At 41.5% G+C, this 19,420-nt stretch overlaps 1 protein-coding gene and 1 long non-coding RNA gene across 3 annotated transcripts; one reads left to right on the top strand and one right to left on the bottom strand.

Moving 5' to 3' along the window:
• Positions 1–2,277: 2,277 nt before the first annotated feature.
• Positions 2,278–19,258, top strand: LOC5514520 (N-acetylated-alpha-linked acidic dipeptidase 2). Of its 2 annotated transcripts, XM_048722767.1 has the most exons (16): positions 2,278–2,454; positions 3,572–3,814; positions 3,892–4,059; positions 5,546–5,660; positions 6,215–6,337; positions 7,240–7,429; positions 8,604–8,700; positions 9,306–9,478; positions 10,247–10,449; positions 10,812–10,943; positions 11,472–11,554; positions 12,009–12,099; positions 15,090–15,345; positions 16,944–17,025; positions 17,205–17,306; positions 18,284–19,258. In XM_048722767.1, the coding sequence occupies exons 2-16, from the start codon at positions 3,597–3,599 to the stop codon at positions 18,459–18,461; spliced, it is 2,211 nt and encodes a 736-aa protein (XP_048578724.1). In that variant the 5' UTR covers positions 2,278–2,454; positions 3,572–3,596; the 3' UTR covers positions 18,462–19,258. The 2 variants fall into 2 exon arrangements, with proteins under 2 accessions (XP_048578724.1, XP_048578725.1); XM_048722768.1 differs by lacking the exons at positions 2,278–2,454; positions 3,572–3,814; positions 3,892–4,059; positions 5,546–5,660 and adding an exon at positions 5,674–5,713.
• Positions 8,757–9,118, bottom strand: LOC125560674. The gene is made up of 2 exons (XR_007306766.1): positions 9,042–9,118; positions 8,757–8,833 (listed from the first exon to the last, which is right to left on the bottom strand). It is a non-coding gene; the product is annotated as an uncharacterized LOC125560674 (long non-coding RNA).
• Positions 19,259–19,420: the final 162 nt, after the last annotated feature.

The raw sequence follows: 19,420 nt of genomic DNA, 5'->3' as shown, positions 1-19,420 counted from the left end.
AACAAGAGCATGCACTCAGGGGGGAGGGGACAAGATATTTTTGGAATGAGGTCACGCGATGTAAATATCGCGATAGACATATTAAAAAAATTGATTACCTGCGTAGCGAAAATATCAAGGCAAGGAAAATATAAGCTCCATTAAGTTTTTCACTTGACCTAAAAAAAAGGAAATAAAAAAATCGAAAATTGATTTCGTGGATATGCAAATGTGGTGTGCTTCGCTCCGCCGAAGATGCACCGAACCGCGGAAATGCGCCGAATGCGAGACGAATATGGATCATGACTCACGATAGCGAGAATGACTAAAATCAGGAATGGAACCAGGATTTGTGGACAGGATTTTCTACAGCAAGATAGTCAGCAGTTTCTTTCTCAAAAATTAAAAAGGCACCATTTCAAAACTCCTTGCAAGCTATTCAAGAAATAAATTAATATAATGCCCTTCATAAAAAGCAATCTCACATTATCCTGGAAAAGGACATTTTATTTTTAATTCTAATGTATATCTATCTCGTACGATATGTAAATGCGCTTGTAACATACCACCGACGCTAAAAATTTTGTACAATGATTAGCTCAGGCTGCCCAGGATTGGCCGAGAGTGGGTGCGCAGTCATAGGTATCATATGGAAAAAGGGATGGCATTTGGAGATTCCTTGATAAGAAATGACGCACTTTTGGCCGGCCAAGGGGGGATGATCGCGCAGTAAACAGATGATATATATCTGCCTTGTTATATCCTTCTTTCCTTAGACTTCTAGCACAAACACGCATCTGTTTGCTTATTTCTCACATGTTCAGTAAATCCACAGATACTCTGGGAGGTAACTCCTAAAATTTAAAGACAATCTACTTGTGTAATACTGTCTACCTGAATATTATTATTAGATTCGCATTTCTTCTGAAGGAACAATTCTTTACATAGTTGGTTCAGAAAATATCCATCCCCCCTATTGAGGAGGTCGGAGGTATGACCCCACCCCTCTGGAATTTCAATTTTGGGTGCCCCCAGCCCCTCGGTTCTGAAGGTCAGAAAGATAGGCTGTATTTGTAATAAACTATTCATCATTTCATGAAAGAAACATCGTTCGTACGCGGAGACCGGCAGTAGTAGTACGCGGAGACCGGAAGTAGTAGTACGCGGAGACCGGAAGTAGTAGTAAGCGGAGACCGGAAGTAGTAGTACGCGGAGACCGGAAGTAGTAGTACGCGCGAAGACAGATGATGCCTCCCCACTATCAATGCGCGGGTACCTCAGGTTACTCTGTATTGTTTTGTTCAAGAAAATATCCATTACCCCCCCCCCCCCCCCCCATTGAGGGGATGGGGTGGTGAGGGGTAATCGTCCAAAGCAAAAATTCCGGAGGGTCTGGTTCGTCAGAAACGTAAGTCTTCAGAACCGAATACTCACTCTGTGCATAATGGAGGCCTATTTATCCATATCATTTTCAGTACAAGAAAATATAGTAATAATATATATTTTACGCTATGTTTATGCAATCAAAAGTCACCATGTCGGCAACGCATTGCATGCGTCGGCCTGCGGCTGTTGGTTGGCTGTTGCTGTTGAAATTCCGGGGGGTGGGGGGTTCAAACGCCCAGGAAATTCCAGACGGGAGGGGGGGGGGGGGGGGGTAAAATGCCCTTTTTCCTTAACAGTTACTAATGTATTTATTTTTTCCAAGGGGTTGGAAATTCCAGAGGGGTGGGGGTCATACCCCCGACCCCCTCAATAGGGGGGAGGGGGGGGATATTTTCTGGAACTACACATTGTACAGTTCGCTAGATAGCGCTGCTGGGACATCCGTAAAGCTTTTATGCCATACAGGGTTTCAGCGTATGTCTGAGAGTATGGTCTATTTTTTATTTCATGTAATCTGAGCAGGTTCGATCCTCGGGCAAGACCATTCTTATCTTCTTCATTTCATTATTACTTGCTCTGTATATCCCTCACACTTGTCATTTGTAGACGTAGCAATACATCTCATCATTGTTTTAGGGGGCTCCCCCATCAGAACTCCTTATTGGCAATTCCCAACAGTTTACCCGTCGTTATCGGTACATCCTTGTAATTGGCCATGTTTATTATTCTGGTTTACGGACTCGACTATTTTGGTATTTTGATTGCAAATCACGTTTTGCCTTTCCGATAACACAGGTTACCCGTTTCATTTCCCACAGGTATCCCACTCTTGGAAGTCTTGAAACAGGTAAGCTATTATGGGTTACTGACCCCATGTCCTAACCGGCTTTTAACACTCAATAATTAACTGACAATCAATAAATGAAACACACGAAGCCAAGTAAAAACAATCGGAGCCAGGTGAATACCGTGTCTAATTGAAAGCGAACAGTCAATATCAAGTACTATATATTTTTATTTGTGTATTTATGGGAAATAGGGCCGATTGCAAGGGTTAAAGAAGTCACGCTATAGATATGATGGGTTCATGTAAGTATGAACTTATCGCATGAATGTAACCTTATATCTGAAATGTTTATATAACAATAATTCCCATAGCAGTGCAAATGTATGCCTTTTCTTTATCAATTTCCTCGGCTCCTTTACACTACACTGTGCTTTGAAACTAATTGTAACACGCGTATTTATTCGTCAGTTCTTTTTTTTTTCTTTTTAGATTTTATGATACTTGATCTTGTGAAGTGCAATAGTGACATTACCGTTATCTTTTGAGTAGGGTTGCGGTGTTTTGGACGGTAATAATCTATTATTGCTTGTTATAAAACAGAGACCGGGAATTTCGACGGGGAGAGCAGAGAGTTATGGCAGTCATCCGGAAATTTTTATCTAGCGCCATACAGAAAAAAAGGGCAGACGTAACAACGCTCAAAGCGCGTGTGATATTCAGCGCAAATGAGAGGAAAGAGGGAGAAAGAAGTAAAGAAATTGTACCTTTCTTCCTTCTTCGCTTGCTCTCCTTCGCGCCTATTTTCACGCTCGGTAACACAGGCCGACGCACGCGGTAAAGAAAATTTCACACGTGCACTTTGCCATCTGCCTCGCAATTGGAAAATCTCACAGTTCGAGCAGGAGAAAACTTTGCCTCAGCTATTCGTGAGCCTGTTATTTATTGACCAATGTTTTGACAGGATAAGCCGCTTCAGACTGTGTCTGATATCACTGGGCTCCTGCGATTAACGTACACTGTGAGTTTCTGGCCTCTCGAGGCAGGGAGCAAAATGCACGCGTGAGATTTTTCTGACCGAATGCGCCGGGATTTAGGAGAAATTCTTAGTAGCCTTAAGAACCGGATCTTTATGATTTACTTGGGCGTCCCTTGGATGAATTAACAGAATTACAGAAATATGAAATATAGGTGGTGCGCGCACTATACATAAGGTTTCCACTAACTCAAACAGCCCTAAACAACAAGATACAAATGCCGCCGAACGGGCGGGGGTAGATAAAAATGCTGTATATCTAAAATGGTGTAACTAAAAATAGAAAAAGATGGAATTGATGTGTCGCGCGCTTTATAAGCAAGTTTTCTTCTCTCATTTATGCTGTCTTGCTATGTTTTTATATTCCATTTTGTCTTAATTACCAGGGTGATTCTCCATTCTTAATCCATCATGATGCGTCAGCGGGCTAGTCACGTGGTGGCCCCTTATATGGCGCTAGCGACGTTACTGTTCACGCATGTCGCATTCATTCAAGAATGTAACGCAACGCATACGCGTGACGGTAACGATACTAAACGATATGAGCTGCCTGTCGGGATGAACCTGACGAAAATACACCGCGAAGCCGTTGATAATATATCGGCTGACATTATCAGAGAGCAACTAAGGTAATAAGACCCTTCCCTTCCCTTCCCTTTCCTTAACTAGACCTCCCCAGACTGACTATGCCGCTTTACTTGTACAGATACTTCACCCGAATACCCCACTCGACGGCATCAGCCGAGAACCACCAGCTCGCCGAGTACATCCAGGACAAATGGCAGCAGTATGGTGTTGAACGAGTTGTCCTGAAGAAGTACGATGCGCTTGTGTCGGTGCCCGAGGAACCCGGTTATGTCACAGTCAGAGACAGGTGAACATGGGTGGAGGGGGTGCGCGGGGAGGGGTGGGGAAAAGTGATTAATTTGCTATGAAAACATCTGCCTCCCTACCTCCCACTTTCACTCCTACCTCACTACCTTCTGGGTAGTAACTAAAATAGACCTTTGTGACACAATGCAATTCAAGAATATCCTGTGACAGATATCAAAGCAAAAGTGTAGGGGATAAACTAAATAGAGGGAAACTTGTTGTTACTCGGTTATATTTTCCTTGCGTATTTTCAGGTCAGGTTTATAAGGCATGAACGTGAGGTAGTCTTTCATGAGAAAGACTCATGATGACTCTATAGCAAACTCTACTTCACGGACAATCCGCTATTTGAAACAGAGCGCTCGTATAATCGCCCAGTTGCAGCTGTCTGTGCTATTCTAGTAAAATAGATAGAATGCGCGCGCCTCCTTCATCCACGCCTAGCTACACTCCTGATTTACTGAATCCAATAACACATTGACCCCTTAACCGGCCTGTATCGGCTTTGAGAAGTGCACACAACCAAAAAAAAAATCATTAATGCAAAATAAACACAACAAGATGAAGATACTCGGGCGTCAGTCTAAGAAATACATGGTCTTGAAGATATGCATTCAACCAAAATGATAGCAACTACTCTTTAGCCAAATAATAGCTCACAGGTACTTTGACAAATTCCAAATCGAACAAGGAAAAACAACAGAATCACTCCTCCCAACAAAATACACAAAATGCCACACAAGGTAAAGAGATCAGCAAACACAGCTCAAGACACAAATAGATACCTTTACTCATCCTCCAGGTCAATTTGCCTCAAAATACAATGCCCACTCCTACAGAAAGCATTCTGGGAGATCCGGGGGAAATTCACGAGGGGAGGGCCAGTCCTCTTTCCAGTTTTTTTAATCCAAAAGCAAAACAAATCAATTTCAGGTCATACAGACACAGAAAAGCAATGTGAACAATTTTGAAATCAATTTGCATTTAAAGGCAGCATTTTCTCATCCAGGCAAAACAAACAAGAAAAAACTCTCCATGAATCCACCCTTTCTTGCATATACCTTTCTAGCACAGCACTCAATTATGCCCAAATAGTCTTAATGATGTCCAAAGGCACTCTCCCAATATGCTCATAGCTGTATTTTTATGAAAAATACAGGAAACTTTCAATTTGTGCTCGCATTAGAACAGCGACGAGGGATTAGAGATGGGACCGCAAAGCACTGCTGGAAAGCTTGGATACCGCTGACCATGTGCAGCGGTGATTAACTTTGATGGGCTGTAAAAAAATCAAAATAGGGGGGAGGTATATGTTTTTGGTCAGTTTGTTTTATGTTTTAAGCTACAAAATAGCCAGGAGTCAATTGATTAATCTGATTATATTGATCTGGTTCAAGAACACGAGTGTTTATCAGGGTTATAGTACCGGTTAAATTAGTAATTATTTACCTCTTGCTAGCGTCTTGACTGACGTTTTTCTTTTTTAGTGACGGACAGGTAATATTTAAATCAGCAGGACGAGAAAAACCACTTTTACCCGAGGAAAACAGCACGCGCGTATTACCACCATACAGCGCTTACTCTCCTAGTGGGGAGGTGACGGTAAGAACTTATTACCACCATACAGCGCTTACTCCCCTAGTGGGGAGGTGACGGTAAGAAATTATTACCACCATACAGCAATTTGCTCCCCCAGTGGATGGTGACGGTAAGAAGTTATTATAACCACAAAAAACTTACTCTAAGGATGTTCGTATCACTTACTCTAAGGATGTTCGTATCACCTTGTTGGCCGCCAAAAGCGGCAATACTTTATGAAAAAAAACCTTTTTTTGTATGATGCCTATGTCTGCAAACTCCCCCTCTCCCCCCACACACCCTTTCCGCGGAAGATCCCTTACACGCTGCTGTTTAGCTACTTTCTAGATTAAAAAGCTATCTCCATTTCTCTTATTTGCAAGATAGCACCCTTTTTATTAGATTCCAAATTTTGGTTTAATTATGTAAATATGGGTAAAGAAAACATAAGATTTTATTTTTAGGTATGGCTTCTTTCATTTTTTTTCCTCATAATTTGTGTTGCATGCTTGGTAAAAAATTGAAGATATGTGTCTGAGTAGAGCTCTTTAACTGGTCCTGTCACTATCTATCTGTAGGGAACACTCGTGTACGCATATCGAGGTCGCCATAAAGACTTCCAAGACTTAGAAAACATTGGAGTCAATGTAACCGGCAAGATAGTCATTTTCCAGTACAGCAAATCCAATCGAGCATCGCAAGTATGACTAATAACACTGTCCGCAATTTAACAAATAGATTTCATTTTTGTATGCTTCTGTCCCTATTGACGTCTGTCACCCAATGACGTCACAGCGTGTCATAAACAAAAAAGTACGCTGTTATTCATGACACGATGTGACGTCTTCTGTGCATTCATTAGAGGATAGACGCACAAAAAATGAGATTCATTTGTTTTATACAACGTTACAGTATAGTTCTGGAGAGCGCGCACATGCTTGTACCAAGCCAGTTTTCGTTTGCAGCTGTCATATCGCGCGTTGTTGTTTTGACCACCACTTCATTACCGGGAGTAAATTTTACACGCTAAAAGTCACGTGACTTAAACACATGGACCAATCAAAGCGCGCGATTTACGAGTGTCGTTGTTAAAAATCCCTAGTCTCCTTTAGCGTGGCTTTTCACGCAAGCGCTCGTTAGCCCACAAATGGCGAAAGCCAAGGGGGTATGGGGGGAGGGGGGGGGAATATTCCACCAAAGAGAGGAGGTGGCCTGGAACAGCAGATATCACAAAGGCTGCTCAAGGAGACTACCAAATTCTGATGTTTTTGTTCATTTTTTACCGAGATTCTGTATGTCCAGCAAACAAATTGGTCTTTCGAAAGTCCTCAAATTGTAACCAAGTAAGCAGGCGGTACGGCTAAATAACAGAAAAAAATATCAGCTAATTAAACAATGTTTTCTAAGAAACTATTCGTCTATCATATTGGTAAAACAAATTTTAACACATTAGACACGGTCACTGCATGAGAAAACGTACACTGTGGTTTTCCGTGCGAAGGCCCAAAATACACGCCTAACGCACGGCATTTATTTCCGTGTCCACGGAAACTAGCAGTATATTGAGCCCGCGATATTGTGATAAAAACACTTCAACATGCAGGTGCTGCGCGCCCAGAAGAATGGAGCCGTGGGTGTGATCCTGTACTCAGACCCGTCAGAGGTCGCGTGTGAAGGCTTAGACAAGGTCTATCCTCTGTACAACTGGATGCCAAGCACGGGTGTAACTCGTGGTAACATCAAGACGACGCATTACAGCGGAGATCCGCTGACCCCGGGCAGGCCCGCGGTAGGTATGTACAGCCAATCACTCACATTCTTTTCTCAAGACCACGTGATTTTTTGTGGCCGTCCGCAAAAGAGCCTCCTTCTGAAAGAGTCAGGGGTTCTGGGAACTTGATCGAATCCTTCACCGACGACAGCGCTGAAAAACGCGCGAAATGCGCGTACGCGTACTCGAGCAACAAATATTGAAAGTTGGAAGCAAAAGAAGAAGTTTGAAGAAAGGAGGAGTGAGCTCAGGGGAGATTCTTAGGCAATGGATGCCACCAGCGGTGAAACCAGGATTTTTAACAGGAGGGGACCCAAAAGGGACTTTTAAGGCATTTTCTCCTGTATTTTAGATAATGTCTAATACATTTACTGTATTTTTGGCTACTTAAAGGGGAGGAGGGGCGGGCTCCCTAGGCCATCCCCCTGGCTACGCCCCTGGCCACTTGGTCGTATTATCCATGCAGATGCATGCAAATGAATCAAGTCAATTGTTTCGTCTAAATTTGCATGCATTTGCATACCCTGGGTACCAGAGGCTCCGAGCTTCGCGGCGAGAACGATGTGAGCAAAGCTAAAGAATTCTTTCGCTTCGCTCAAAAAGGGTAGCATTTGCATTGAATACTGCTCATGGATAATACAACGTTTGAACCTAACCAAAGCCGTGAAGCATATTCCAAAGGTGCACATGGTTCGAGTCTTCAAAAACGTTTTTGTAGCTCTAATGTAGCTCTAATTATTTACATTTTTCCTCAACGGCCGAACGCACCCCTCCACAACTGCCAAAATTCCACTTTTGGTTGTCAATAGACGTGCTATTTGTAGACAAAACTATATAAAGCATAAGCTAGGTCACTCCGATATGTCATCAATCCATAAGTCAGACTTTTTTTTAGCCAAATCCGACAATTAACGTCCCGTGGAGATACTGCAAAGACATAAATAAAAACCTTATCAAAGAACTCCCCCCCCCCCCCCCCCCAAGAAAAATCCTGGTTACGGGCCTGAACCAGCTGTCTAGCCTGTAAGTTTAATCGTAAAAATCATGAAAGAAGGGTTGTAAATAACCTCTGACCTAGCAAAGTCTCGCTTTAGTGCATTCGGTCCAACTTGAAAACGGTCCATAGTGCGACCGTGTTTGAAGAATTTTAACTAACGTACCGCCCATTTATTGTTGTACGCTTGTTTCGTGTTTAGATGGAATGTATAGAATCCCGATTGATGAGATCAAACAAGAATTGCCCCAAATTCCCGTACTGCCGATATCGTATGGCGACATGACCTACCTGATGGGGTAATGGTTACTGAATCTAATTCTTCAAATGTTGTGCCGTTTATGTGATTTTTCTATTATCTGTGTGGCTTCTCCCGAATCGGCGCCTCGTTCTACGTGTTGCACGTTATAGACGTCGATTACTTCGATGACTCTAGTTGGAAGGGAAGGTATAATAATTGACTACCTGCCACAACTCTTTATTATCGCTGTTTTGTTATGGTTCTGGGAGGAATTTTTACTAATTTCAAGTTGTTAAAAGGCACAAAAATAACTAGAGTTTAAACCGACTTTGAAATAAGCCCCGAATTCTTCAAGCTCCTCACCGGAATGCTGTAAGAATTTCCCCCGAATAAGCCTACCTGTAGACTTTAGATGCTGATTTCGGCGATAAAAATCCTCGAAACAGTAGTTCGTGGCCGCCATCTGGGATTCGAGTGACAAAAAATAAGAGGCGCCGGGGTTTTTACCGCCGAAATCAGCAGCTAAAGCCTACAGGTAGGCTACCCGAATAAAAGCCTCCCTGAGACATAAAATTTAAAAAAAGCGCCGCGGCGATTACTCGAGCACTTTCGGAGGTTTTTGAGTAGGCTAAAAAATTTAATAGATCTTATATAAACCAACAGAACGCTAGACGGTAAAGTCCCCGATGATTCCTGGAGAGGTGGTCTTCCTGTTGATTATGGTATCCAATCACGATTGAATAATACAACGACAGTCACATTGTCAGTCAAAAATAACCTGTCAATCAAACCCATCTACAACGTGATTGGCGAGATTCGCGGAGTTGAGGAACCAGGCAAGGATATATATCAATATGTCTCACCCATGGGAAAACGTACCAAGGAATTCCGTGAGCTCGGCAAAAAATAAAAAAAGATAAAAAAAAATCCCGTTTAAGGTTTATAAGGTGTCCGCTTTCCCTTCAAATTCCGTGCCCTTGGAAAAATGGCCTTTTAGATGGTCAAAAGTTTGGTCAAAATTCTTATTTAAAACAGCGTCCCTGTCTTCTTGTGATTTTTTTTTTTTTTTCGATTTCGAAAGATCGTTATAACAACAATGAAATTCCGTGGGCACTGAAAGAAATGCCGTGCGGTAGGCGTGTATTTTGGGCCTTCGCACGGAAAACCACAGTGTACGTTTTCCCAGAGGAGCACATATTTGTTTTAAATTTTTGTACAAAGGGGGAAAATATGCCGAATTTCCAAATAAAGTAAGTACGATATAAGGAAGTTCTAGGTTTAGTAAGGTCTTTGAAAGAGAGGTCTGGATATGAGGGGGGGGGGGGATGGGGGGCGGTAAGAATGCCTGGGACATATGGCTTGGAAAAGACAAACACTAGAGATAGGGATATAGTGTTATTATCCTTGCTAAAATCAGTCATTATAGACGGTGAGGTCATCGGAATCGAGGGAGGGAGTTCATTCCAGTCGAATGACAGGTTTGCTAAAAAGAAAAAGAAAATACTGAAAAAAACTGTGGCCTTAGAAGGGAAATCCTCTAAGAAAATGGTCTGCTAAACGGGCAAACGAACCTCTAACTGATCAAATAAATTTGGATGCTGTAGACCAGTTGGTGATAGTCGGTTGCCATAGAGACGCCTGGGTGTTTGGGGGCACGGACGGCAGTAGTGGGACAGCGGCGTTGATGGAAGTGGCACGCGTACTAGGTGAGCTTCTCAAAAAAGGCTGGAGACCCAGACGGACCATAGTCATGGCGAGCTGGGGAGGCGAGGAGATGGGGACGATCGGCTCTACTGAGTGGACCGAGGTGGGTTTCTCGTCGTCGTTTGAACCCTATTTTGATCGCAATCACCATCACCATCACCATCAATATTATTATTATCATCACCATCATAATCATTCCTATTATGATCACCATCATCATCAACATCACTGCCATCTTCACCATCACTATCAAAATCGCCATCACCATCACCTGTGTCCTCATTATTATCGTCAACAAGCACATCTTGATTTATAATAATCATCAACAATGTTCTTGATCTATTTCAATTTTTTCTCCACATCGTTTTATTTTCATTGTAATTTTTTCTCTTTCTTTGCTACCGCAGATCTTACAATAAATGTCCTTTTCTGAACCTAATATAAGGGCGTGGTTTTGTTTTCTAGGAACACGCTAAGATTCTCTCGTCTCGTGCCTTAGCGTACATCAATGTCGACATGTCAGTTGATGGTAACGCCACTTTTCGCGCCAAGTCAGTTCCTCTAATGCATAAGGTTATTCGAGAGGCAGCAAAAAAGGTACACTTCGAAATGGCCATGTATAATTGCAAATAAGTCAGTTGTTTGAATCAGCCGATGCAAGTGGACTACTTTGTGTGACTCGGGTTTGAATGGAGGTTAGCGTGATGGGCCTATATGCATGCTGCATAATTATATCTCCCTTCCTCCTTCGCCCTAAAAAGTTAACTTAGATAGGCCATTTAGTATTCTGTTTAATAGGCGAGTTTCACTAACTGATCACTTGACGTTTTGAAAGGTAATATCAAACCAAAGTAAACACAGAAATGACTGCGTCACGCAGGACAACGACGAAAAAAAAATGAAATATTGTCTTTGAATGAAAATAAACCCTTTACGACAAATAAACATCCTGGCTTATACTTAAGTGCTTTAATAAGTTGATTTTTTGATGTTGTTATTTTGCCGCAAAAGCGCGCGCCACTAATGTTTTGATGCTAAGTTCATTCTTTTGCGTACAGAGATCCCTATTTACGATTGCGCAGGCTTGTCTTTGTCTCCCGCCCTTGATTGGTGTTTGGTTCACAGGTCCCTGGGTCACGCGGTACAGGAACGCTTTACGAGGATTGGGTGAACGCGAGCCCATCTGAAGAGTCGTCAGCATTACCGCTGTAAGTATGGAATGGAATGAAACGGAATGGGATGTAAAGGAATGTGTTGAAGTCAAGTGTGGAATGGAATGAAGTGGAATGGGATGTGAAGGAATGTGTTGTAGTAAAGTATGCAATGGAATGAAACGGAATGTGATGTGAAGGAATGTGTTGCAGTAAAGTATGAAATGTAATGAAACGGAATGGGATGTGAAGGGATGTGTTGCAGTGAAGTATGAAATGTAATGAAACGGAATGGGATGTGAAGGGATGTGTTGCAGTGAAGTATGAAATGTAATGAAACGGAATGGGATGTGAAGGGATGTGTTGCAGTGAAGTATGGAATGGAATGAAACGGAATGGAATGTGAAGGACTGTGTTGCAGTAAAGTATGAAATGGAATGAAACGGAACGGAATGGGACGGAAACAGGAACAAAGAAGATAAATTGAGACAGGATATATTATTTCTTTCAGCATGGAGAGGCTAGCATTTAGCAGTGATTATATCTCTTTCTACGCTACGCAAGGAGTTCCAAGTCTGGACATACGATATACGTACGACAAGGTATCGAATCTTGTAACTATCGGTAATAAACAGTCAAACTTCATCGTCATCACCATCACCATTATCCATATGCTGAGTGGAAAAGGAACAGGGTGGGGTTTTTACTCCTGCTCCCAGGAGCAAGAGTGAGCAAGCATTTTTGTCTTTTTTCGATTTTTGGTTCACCCAGGTTAACACGTTGAGCCTGTGCTAGGAACTTCACTGTTTATTCCTTTAGAATTCTTCATTGCTCTCGGGAGTTACTTCACCTTATTATTGATCTTGAATAGCGTAGTAAACGTTATATCTGTATTATATGAATACGAATTAAGATATCCGAAAAGGGATGAGCAAGGGAGCAAAGAATATGGACTTGACTTTTTTAGACCCCCACATCCGATGCCTTTGTCAAGGAAAGCGAAATCTAGAATCTGAAATGCTTTAAAAAAATTCTAGAAGAGTAGCTTACGAGATGTATATCACAGTATTTTTTAAAACCTAAGGCTTAGTTCAAACGTCGTATTATTCATGAGCCGTATTCAATGCAAATACATGTAAATAAATCAAGTCGATTGTTTTATTTTCTCATTTGCTTGTATTTGCATTGAATACGGCTCATGGATAATACGACGTTTGAACTTAGCCTAAGAACACAAATCAAGTCGATTGTTTTATCTTTTCATTTGCTTGTATTTGCATTGAATACGGCTCATGGATAATACGACGTTTGAACTTAGCCTAAAAACACAAAACATCTAAAATTGCACGTGCGTGACTGGAAAAAGAAGAACAAAGGCTAAAGGCAGCAAATGTAGATCTAGCTCATAGTCTGCTGCACATGATGACGACATCGCTACATTACTATAGGATACACCTATTCCCAAGAGATTCAAGCGTGAAAAAGACCCCGATATTTTTCAGTGAATATCTCAGCGAGCTGTGCGTGGCGTAACCGACTAAGACAGGCCTGGGATCCTGGTTATTGCCTCCCCATTAATGCGCGGGTACCTCAGGTTCCTTTGTGTTGTACAGTTCGCTAGATAGCGGTGCTGGGGCCGAAATCTCCAGCCTAGCCGTAAAGCTTTATGCTGCCATACGGTGTTTCAGCGCATGTCTGGAAGTATGGTCTATTTTTTCTTAGTTTATCTGATCTGGATGTGGTTCGATCCTCGGCCATGTCCTCGAATTTTTTTTCACTGTTTACCAGTTGCAATTTCATATTCCTTGAAGATCTTACACACTCAAGCTTGTTCACTATTGCTCCTGAGAGTGAGATAATATTACTACTACTACTACCACTACTACCACTACTACTACTACTACTACTACTATCACTACTACTACTACTGCTGCTGCTGCTGCTGATGATGATGATGATAATAATACTCAATAATACACAATAATATACCATAATACTCAAACCCCTACCTATTCCAGGCATGGTAAAACCATCCAATCATCACCATAACAACCAACAGGCTTATACGTTAAGAAACACATTTTCAATAATATCTCGGGGACACAAGGTGCTAATGAAACTTTATTCACATGGTCTCAACATTTTGACAAATTTTTTTACACATTTTCAATAATATCTCGGGGACACAAGGTGCTAATGAAACTTTATTCACATGGTCTCAACATTTTGACAAATGTTGTTACTATGGCAACCGATTTAAGGTGGCTCGAGCGTAATTTTTCTACTTTCAATGAAAAATGGGGAATACAGAAGCATAGTGGATTTCAAATTTAAATGCATATTTTCAATCCCTATAGTAGTCTTCTTATCGTGCTGCCTTTTAAGGCTGTCCACCTACAGCATTAGCTGAAATACAAACGAAACTATGTTTCCATGGCAACGGTTTTTACGGTCACGTGACGATGGACACGATTAAAAGAAAGCATGATGTGGAGAATTTCATGACGATTATAAATATACCATTTAAGGCTTTCTCTATTGTCGTTGTGTATTCCCCATTTTGCTTGAACCTAAAAATTGTAAATTAAGCCTATACCCTCCTTAAATTGGTTGTTATGGCAACATACTACAAAATAATCTTCGGACGGACATCAATGTTGTAGCTGCCAAGTTTAGTGATCATAGCTATTTCTGTTTGGGAGATATTAGCAAAAACAGGTTTTATTGTCCGCGTATAAGCCCCACCAAGTCTCAAGTCAGTTATTAAAATACGCCTCGCCTTACCACCATCACAACAAGCACCTCCATCATCGTTCATCAACGCACGTCCGGGGATTTTTAGCGGGGGGAGAGGTGGTGGGGAGGGATCTCGTTTACAATGCGGACCGCATTTTCTCTTAGAAGGTTACTATTCCCTATTTCCACGGGTAATCCTAAAGTGAAGCTCATAGGGGCTCACACTTAGAATGAGGGATTAGCGTAGGAATCCCAAACTCCATTAGGGCACTAAAAACACCAGCAACTAAACACAGTGTAAGTCATTTATTAACGATTTCATACCCATTTCTAGGGCTACTTTTTTTCCTATTATGTTCACTGTATTTCTACCCCCTGAACAAATGAAGAAAACGTTGTAGTTTTGGGGGTCTGGTACCGAGGAATCTTTATTTTCTTTTCAAGTACTTTCTCCATTGACCAAAGATGGCCACAGTGACTGTTTTTCTCTTTTGATTACAAGTCATACAGTTTACGAGGCACCTGCGGTACGGCAACCTTAAAAATGACAAGAAAGATGCAGTTTTTTTCCAAATAAGGAATATATTAGTGACGGCGTTTGGTAAAAACGACAATTTTTGGCTATATTTTCTTGATATACACCTATGAGCTTGGGTTACCCGTGCTACTCCTAGCCCACAGCTTTCGTTTATTTGAACGGACATTCTAGTCATGTAGTGTGGCTCTTACGAACTCCTCGACCCCCCCCCCCCCCCCTGGCTACGGGCCGACACCGTCTATTACCCCTTACCTTCACCTCCAACATCCTTATCATTATCACTATCACCAAATTATTGACATTTTTTATTGCTTTTAGGTGAAGACCAATACTCGCAACAATCCGTTGTACCACACTCTTCACGACACATTCGATCTGATGGCCGCTTTCATCGATCCCGACTTCAAGCTACAACAAGTCACAACACGTGCATGGCTGCAATGCATTCTGGACCTGGCCGACTCGACCATCATCCCTTTCGGGGTGACGGACTATGCCGTTACCATAGAGAAAGCCCGAGATGAGCTTGTAGAAGAATATGGGGTCCAACTAGAAGAGAATAAAGTTACCCTTGGTAAGTACTAGAAGAGAATAAAGTTACCCTTGGTAAGTACTAGAAGAGAATAAAGTTACCCTTGGTAAGTACTAGAAGAGAATAAAGTTACCCTTGGTAAGTACTAGAAGAGAATGAAGTTACCCTTGGTAAGTACTAGAAGAGAATAAAGTTACCCTTGGTAAGTACTAGAAGAGAATAAAGTTACCCTTGGTAAGTAAAAGTTACACTTGGTAAGTACTAGAAGAGAATAAAGTTACCCTTGGTAAGTACTAGAAGAGAATAAAGTTACACTTGGTAAGTACTAGAAGAGAATAAAGTTACCCTTGGTAAGTACTAGAAGAGAATAAAGTTACCCTTGGTAAGTACTAGAAGAGAATAAAGTTACCCTTGGTAAGTACTAGAAGAGAATAAAGTTACCCTTGGTAAGTACTAGAAGAGAATAAAGTTACCCTTGGTAAGTACTAGAAGAGAATAAAGTTACCCTTGGTAAGTACTAGAAGAGAATAAAGTTACCCTTGGTAAGTACTAGAAGAGAATGAAGTTACCCTTGGTAAGTACTAGAAGAGAATAAAGTTACCCTTGGTAAGTACTAGAAGAGATTAAAGTTACCCTTGGTAAGTACTAGAAGAGAATGAAGTTACCCTTGGTAAGTACTAGAAGAGAATAAAGTTACCCTTGGTAAGTACTAGAAGAGATTAAAGTTACCCTTGGTAAGTACTAGAAGAGAATAAAGTTACCCTTGGTAAGTACTAGAAGAGAATAAAGTTACCCTTGGTAAGTACTAGAAGAGATTAAAGTTACCCTTGGTAAGTACTAGAAGAGAATAAAGTTACCCTTGGTAAGTACTAGAAGAGAATAAAGGTACCCTTGGTAAGTACTAGAAGAGAATGAAGTTACCCTTGGTAAGTACTAGAAGAGAATAAAGTTACCCTTGGTAAGTACTAGAAGAGATTAAAGTTACCCTTGGTAAGTACTAGAAGAGAATGAAGTTACCCTTTGGTAAGTACTAGAAGAGAATAAAGTTACCCTTGGTAAGTACTAGAAGAGAATAAAGTTACCCTTGGTAAGTACTAGAAGAGATTAAAGTTACCCTTGGTAAGTACTAGAAGAGAATAAAGTTACCCTTGGTAAGTACTAGAAGAAAATAAAGTTACCCTTGGTAAGTACTAGAAGAGAATAAAGTTACCCTTGGTAAGTACTAGAAGAGAATAAAGTTACCCTTGGTAAGTACTAGAAGAGAATAAAGGTACCCTTGGTAAGTACTAGAAGAGAATAAAGTTACCCTTGGTAAGTACTAGAAGAGAATGAAGTTACACTTGGTAAGTACTAGAAGAGAATAAAGTTACCCTTGGTAAGTACTAGAAGAGAATAAAGTTACCCTTGGTAAGTACTAGAAGAGAACAAAGTTACCCTTGGTAAGTAATAGAAGAGAATAAAGTTACCCTTGGTAAGTACTAGAAGAGAATAAAGTTACACTTGGTAAGTACTAGAAGAGAATAAAGTTACCCTTGGTAAGTACTAGAAGAGAACAAAGTTACCCTTGGTAAGTACTAGAAGAGAATAAAGTTACCCTTGGCAAACTAACTTCTACGTTTTTTTTTTCTCTTTAACGTTAGAACACTTCACGTACGCCGTTAGAAACTTCTCAGATGCAGCTACGAGGTTCCAGCAGGAAGTGGATTCAGTCAGCGAGAAAGAGTGAGTAGAGATACGACGTGAAAGAAGCACGAAAGAAGTCCACTTTTGTCTGGTTAGCAGTAGACGTGCAATTTTATAAAGAGAAATTTATAAAGCATAAGTAGGGCGTATCATTTATGACGTGATGCTCATTTGATCATATTTTATGAAGTCATAGTTTTTATGGTTTTGTTTTTCAGTGTGTATAATATTCGACGTATAAATCAACGTCTGCTATTGCTCGAAAGAGCGTTCATAAACTACGAGGATCCACCAACTTTGCCAAACCGTCGACTGAGAAGGTATCTATTACAGAGTAACGCGACAATCCGCTACTGCATATAGCTAAAAGAAGGGGCTCGTCTCCGGTGTCGCATTGGGGTCACGGTTGACGAAAAAAAATCACGTCCAAGACGCGTACCCAGGATGCGCTGGGGGGGGGGGGGGGGGGGGGTCGTGCGCAATATCATGTAGAAGAGCATATTATTTGCACAGGTCTTTTAATAAGTTTAATAAGAAATGACCCACTTTTCGACATAGCCAGGGTAAGCTTTGCGCACCCACCTTTGTACGGTCCTGGAGCGCCATATTTTTGTAACTTCAGAGCAATAGGCCATTCCAGCTATAGGTTTGCGCGCACATAACCATAGAAACCTACCTCAACTACCAGAATGCAGCGCGCGCTTTTTTAAGCTTACATCAAACGAAGCGCGCGCTGCTACCGGTAGTTGAGGTAGGTTCCCATGGTTAGAGCGCGCGCATGCTTATAGCTGGAATGGCCTATTTAGCCTTTGCTGAAATATAAAAGAACCCTTTAAGTCAAAACATCGAGGTTTTACAGGCCGATAGAATATGTTTTTGCCAGGCGAGTTAAAGGGCAGTTGAAGTTGATGGTAAAACGCCATCAAATGTCGCCAGTTTTGCACCTGCCCAAAAAAATTGATTCCTGAAAAGATCACCGCTATATGGAGGTATTTTCGTCGCAGCTCCCTGTAAGTGTATGTATGCAGTTTTTGTGTGTAAAAAAGCACTCAAACACTACCCCTTTCCCTGAATCTGTATTTTCTCCCGTGGCAGGAGTTAGGGAAAGGATCTGCACTCAAACAATACTATTCAGTCAATCGCGCGCGTCAAACCCAATAGAGAATTTTCTAAAGCACGCATTCCATAATGTTTTGCGATGTGCTAACATATTTTTGGTAATTTTGTCGTCCTTAGGCATGTCTTTCTTCAGCGTCCCCCAGTGCTAACATATTTTTGGTAATTTTGTCGTCCTTAGGCATGTCTTCCTTCAGCGTCCCCCAGGGAAAAAGTTGCCATATATGGCAGGGCTTCTGCACGCAGTTCGACAGACCATGAAGGGTAAAGCATCATGGGAAGACGTAAAACAGCAGGTGTCACTTCTTGTCTACGCTATCCAATCAGCAGCGAAATTGCTCAGCCTAAACCCAATTTAGTGTTGCTGTGCGACACGAGCTTTAGTCAATGCATCCAGAAAGAAGAAAGCCAAAGACTGTCAATATAGTCGTTTTATTTTATAGGTTTTCTGAATTGAGAGAGCACCAACTGACATAGCCGAGTAGGTATAATTCTGAAAGAGTAGGCCCTGGAAAGGCCTTATTAATTATAACATAATCCTTTGTTTCCTCAAACGAGAGTAACCTTCTCTAAAAGCATTAACCAGTTAGACTTTCGTCGGCCCAGCGTAGAAAACAATGGATTATACGAGATTAGGATGGCGAGCTGCTCGAAAATGCGAAGAACTTGTCCGGGATGTCAGGGTCGGCCAAAAGGCCCACTTCTGAGGGATTGGGTAAAATACCAGACAAGAAAGTTATAGATTAATGCAAAGTCCTGTGCAACGTTTCATGTCTGAAAAAAGAGGGGGTGGGGGTTATTATGAGGATAATTCGTAACATTTTTGCGAAAACAAATATGGAGGGGCTTCTCTTTCGCCCGTTCCTTAGAATTAGTGTATTTAGTCAATCCTTATCCTGCGTAGCAAGAACTCCCGTATGTGTTTCGAGTGAAAAGACCAACAACAAATCCGATGAGCGAGATTTTGGCATCGCGAAAAATGGTGCGAGAGCAAAAAAGGAAGTTAGTTTTTTTCCACTCATCCACCTCCGTCCTTTTTCGCGCGATCAAAATATTGCCTCATCGAACTTCACAAAAAACAAGGGATTGGCTTGCTACACGGGAAGAAATATATGTAACTTGCTAATTAATAAACACCCCCCTCCTTCTCCATGAATATTCTAGATGTGCGGACATAAAGTCGCTCATTAAACCCGGCGATTCTACGCCATAATACGTTGAGAATCGGATAACATTGGGGAGGGGGCGCTTACACCAAAACTCGAGGTCGTGGAGGGCGCACTTATTGGGAAAAGAGTTCTTGTAATTACTTCTACTG

The sequence above is a fragment of the Nematostella vectensis genome, chromosome 15 (assembly GCF_932526225.1).
Source record: "Nematostella vectensis chromosome 15, jaNemVect1.1, whole genome shotgun sequence".
Classification (NCBI taxonomy): domain Eukaryota; kingdom Metazoa; phylum Cnidaria; class Anthozoa; order Actiniaria; family Edwardsiidae; genus Nematostella; species Nematostella vectensis.
This window is presented reverse-complemented; position numbering and strand designations above follow the sequence as displayed.

What these genes read in the sequence shown, in the direction of transcription:
- LOC5514520 (XM_048722767.1), top strand. Translation starts at nt 3,597, where the DNA reads ATGATGCGTCAGCGGGCTAGTCACGTGGTGGCCCCTTATATGGCGCTA. An exon ending in TTCGAGAGGCAGCAAAAAAG is followed by an intron (nt 10,944 to 11,471) that starts GTACACTTCGAA and finishes TTTGGTTCACAG; the next exon opens with GTCCCTGGGTCACGCGGTAC. An exon ending in TACGATATACGTACGACAAG is followed by an intron (nt 12,100 to 15,089) that starts GTATCGAATCTT and finishes TATTGCTTTTAG; the next exon opens with GTGAAGACCAATACTCGCAA.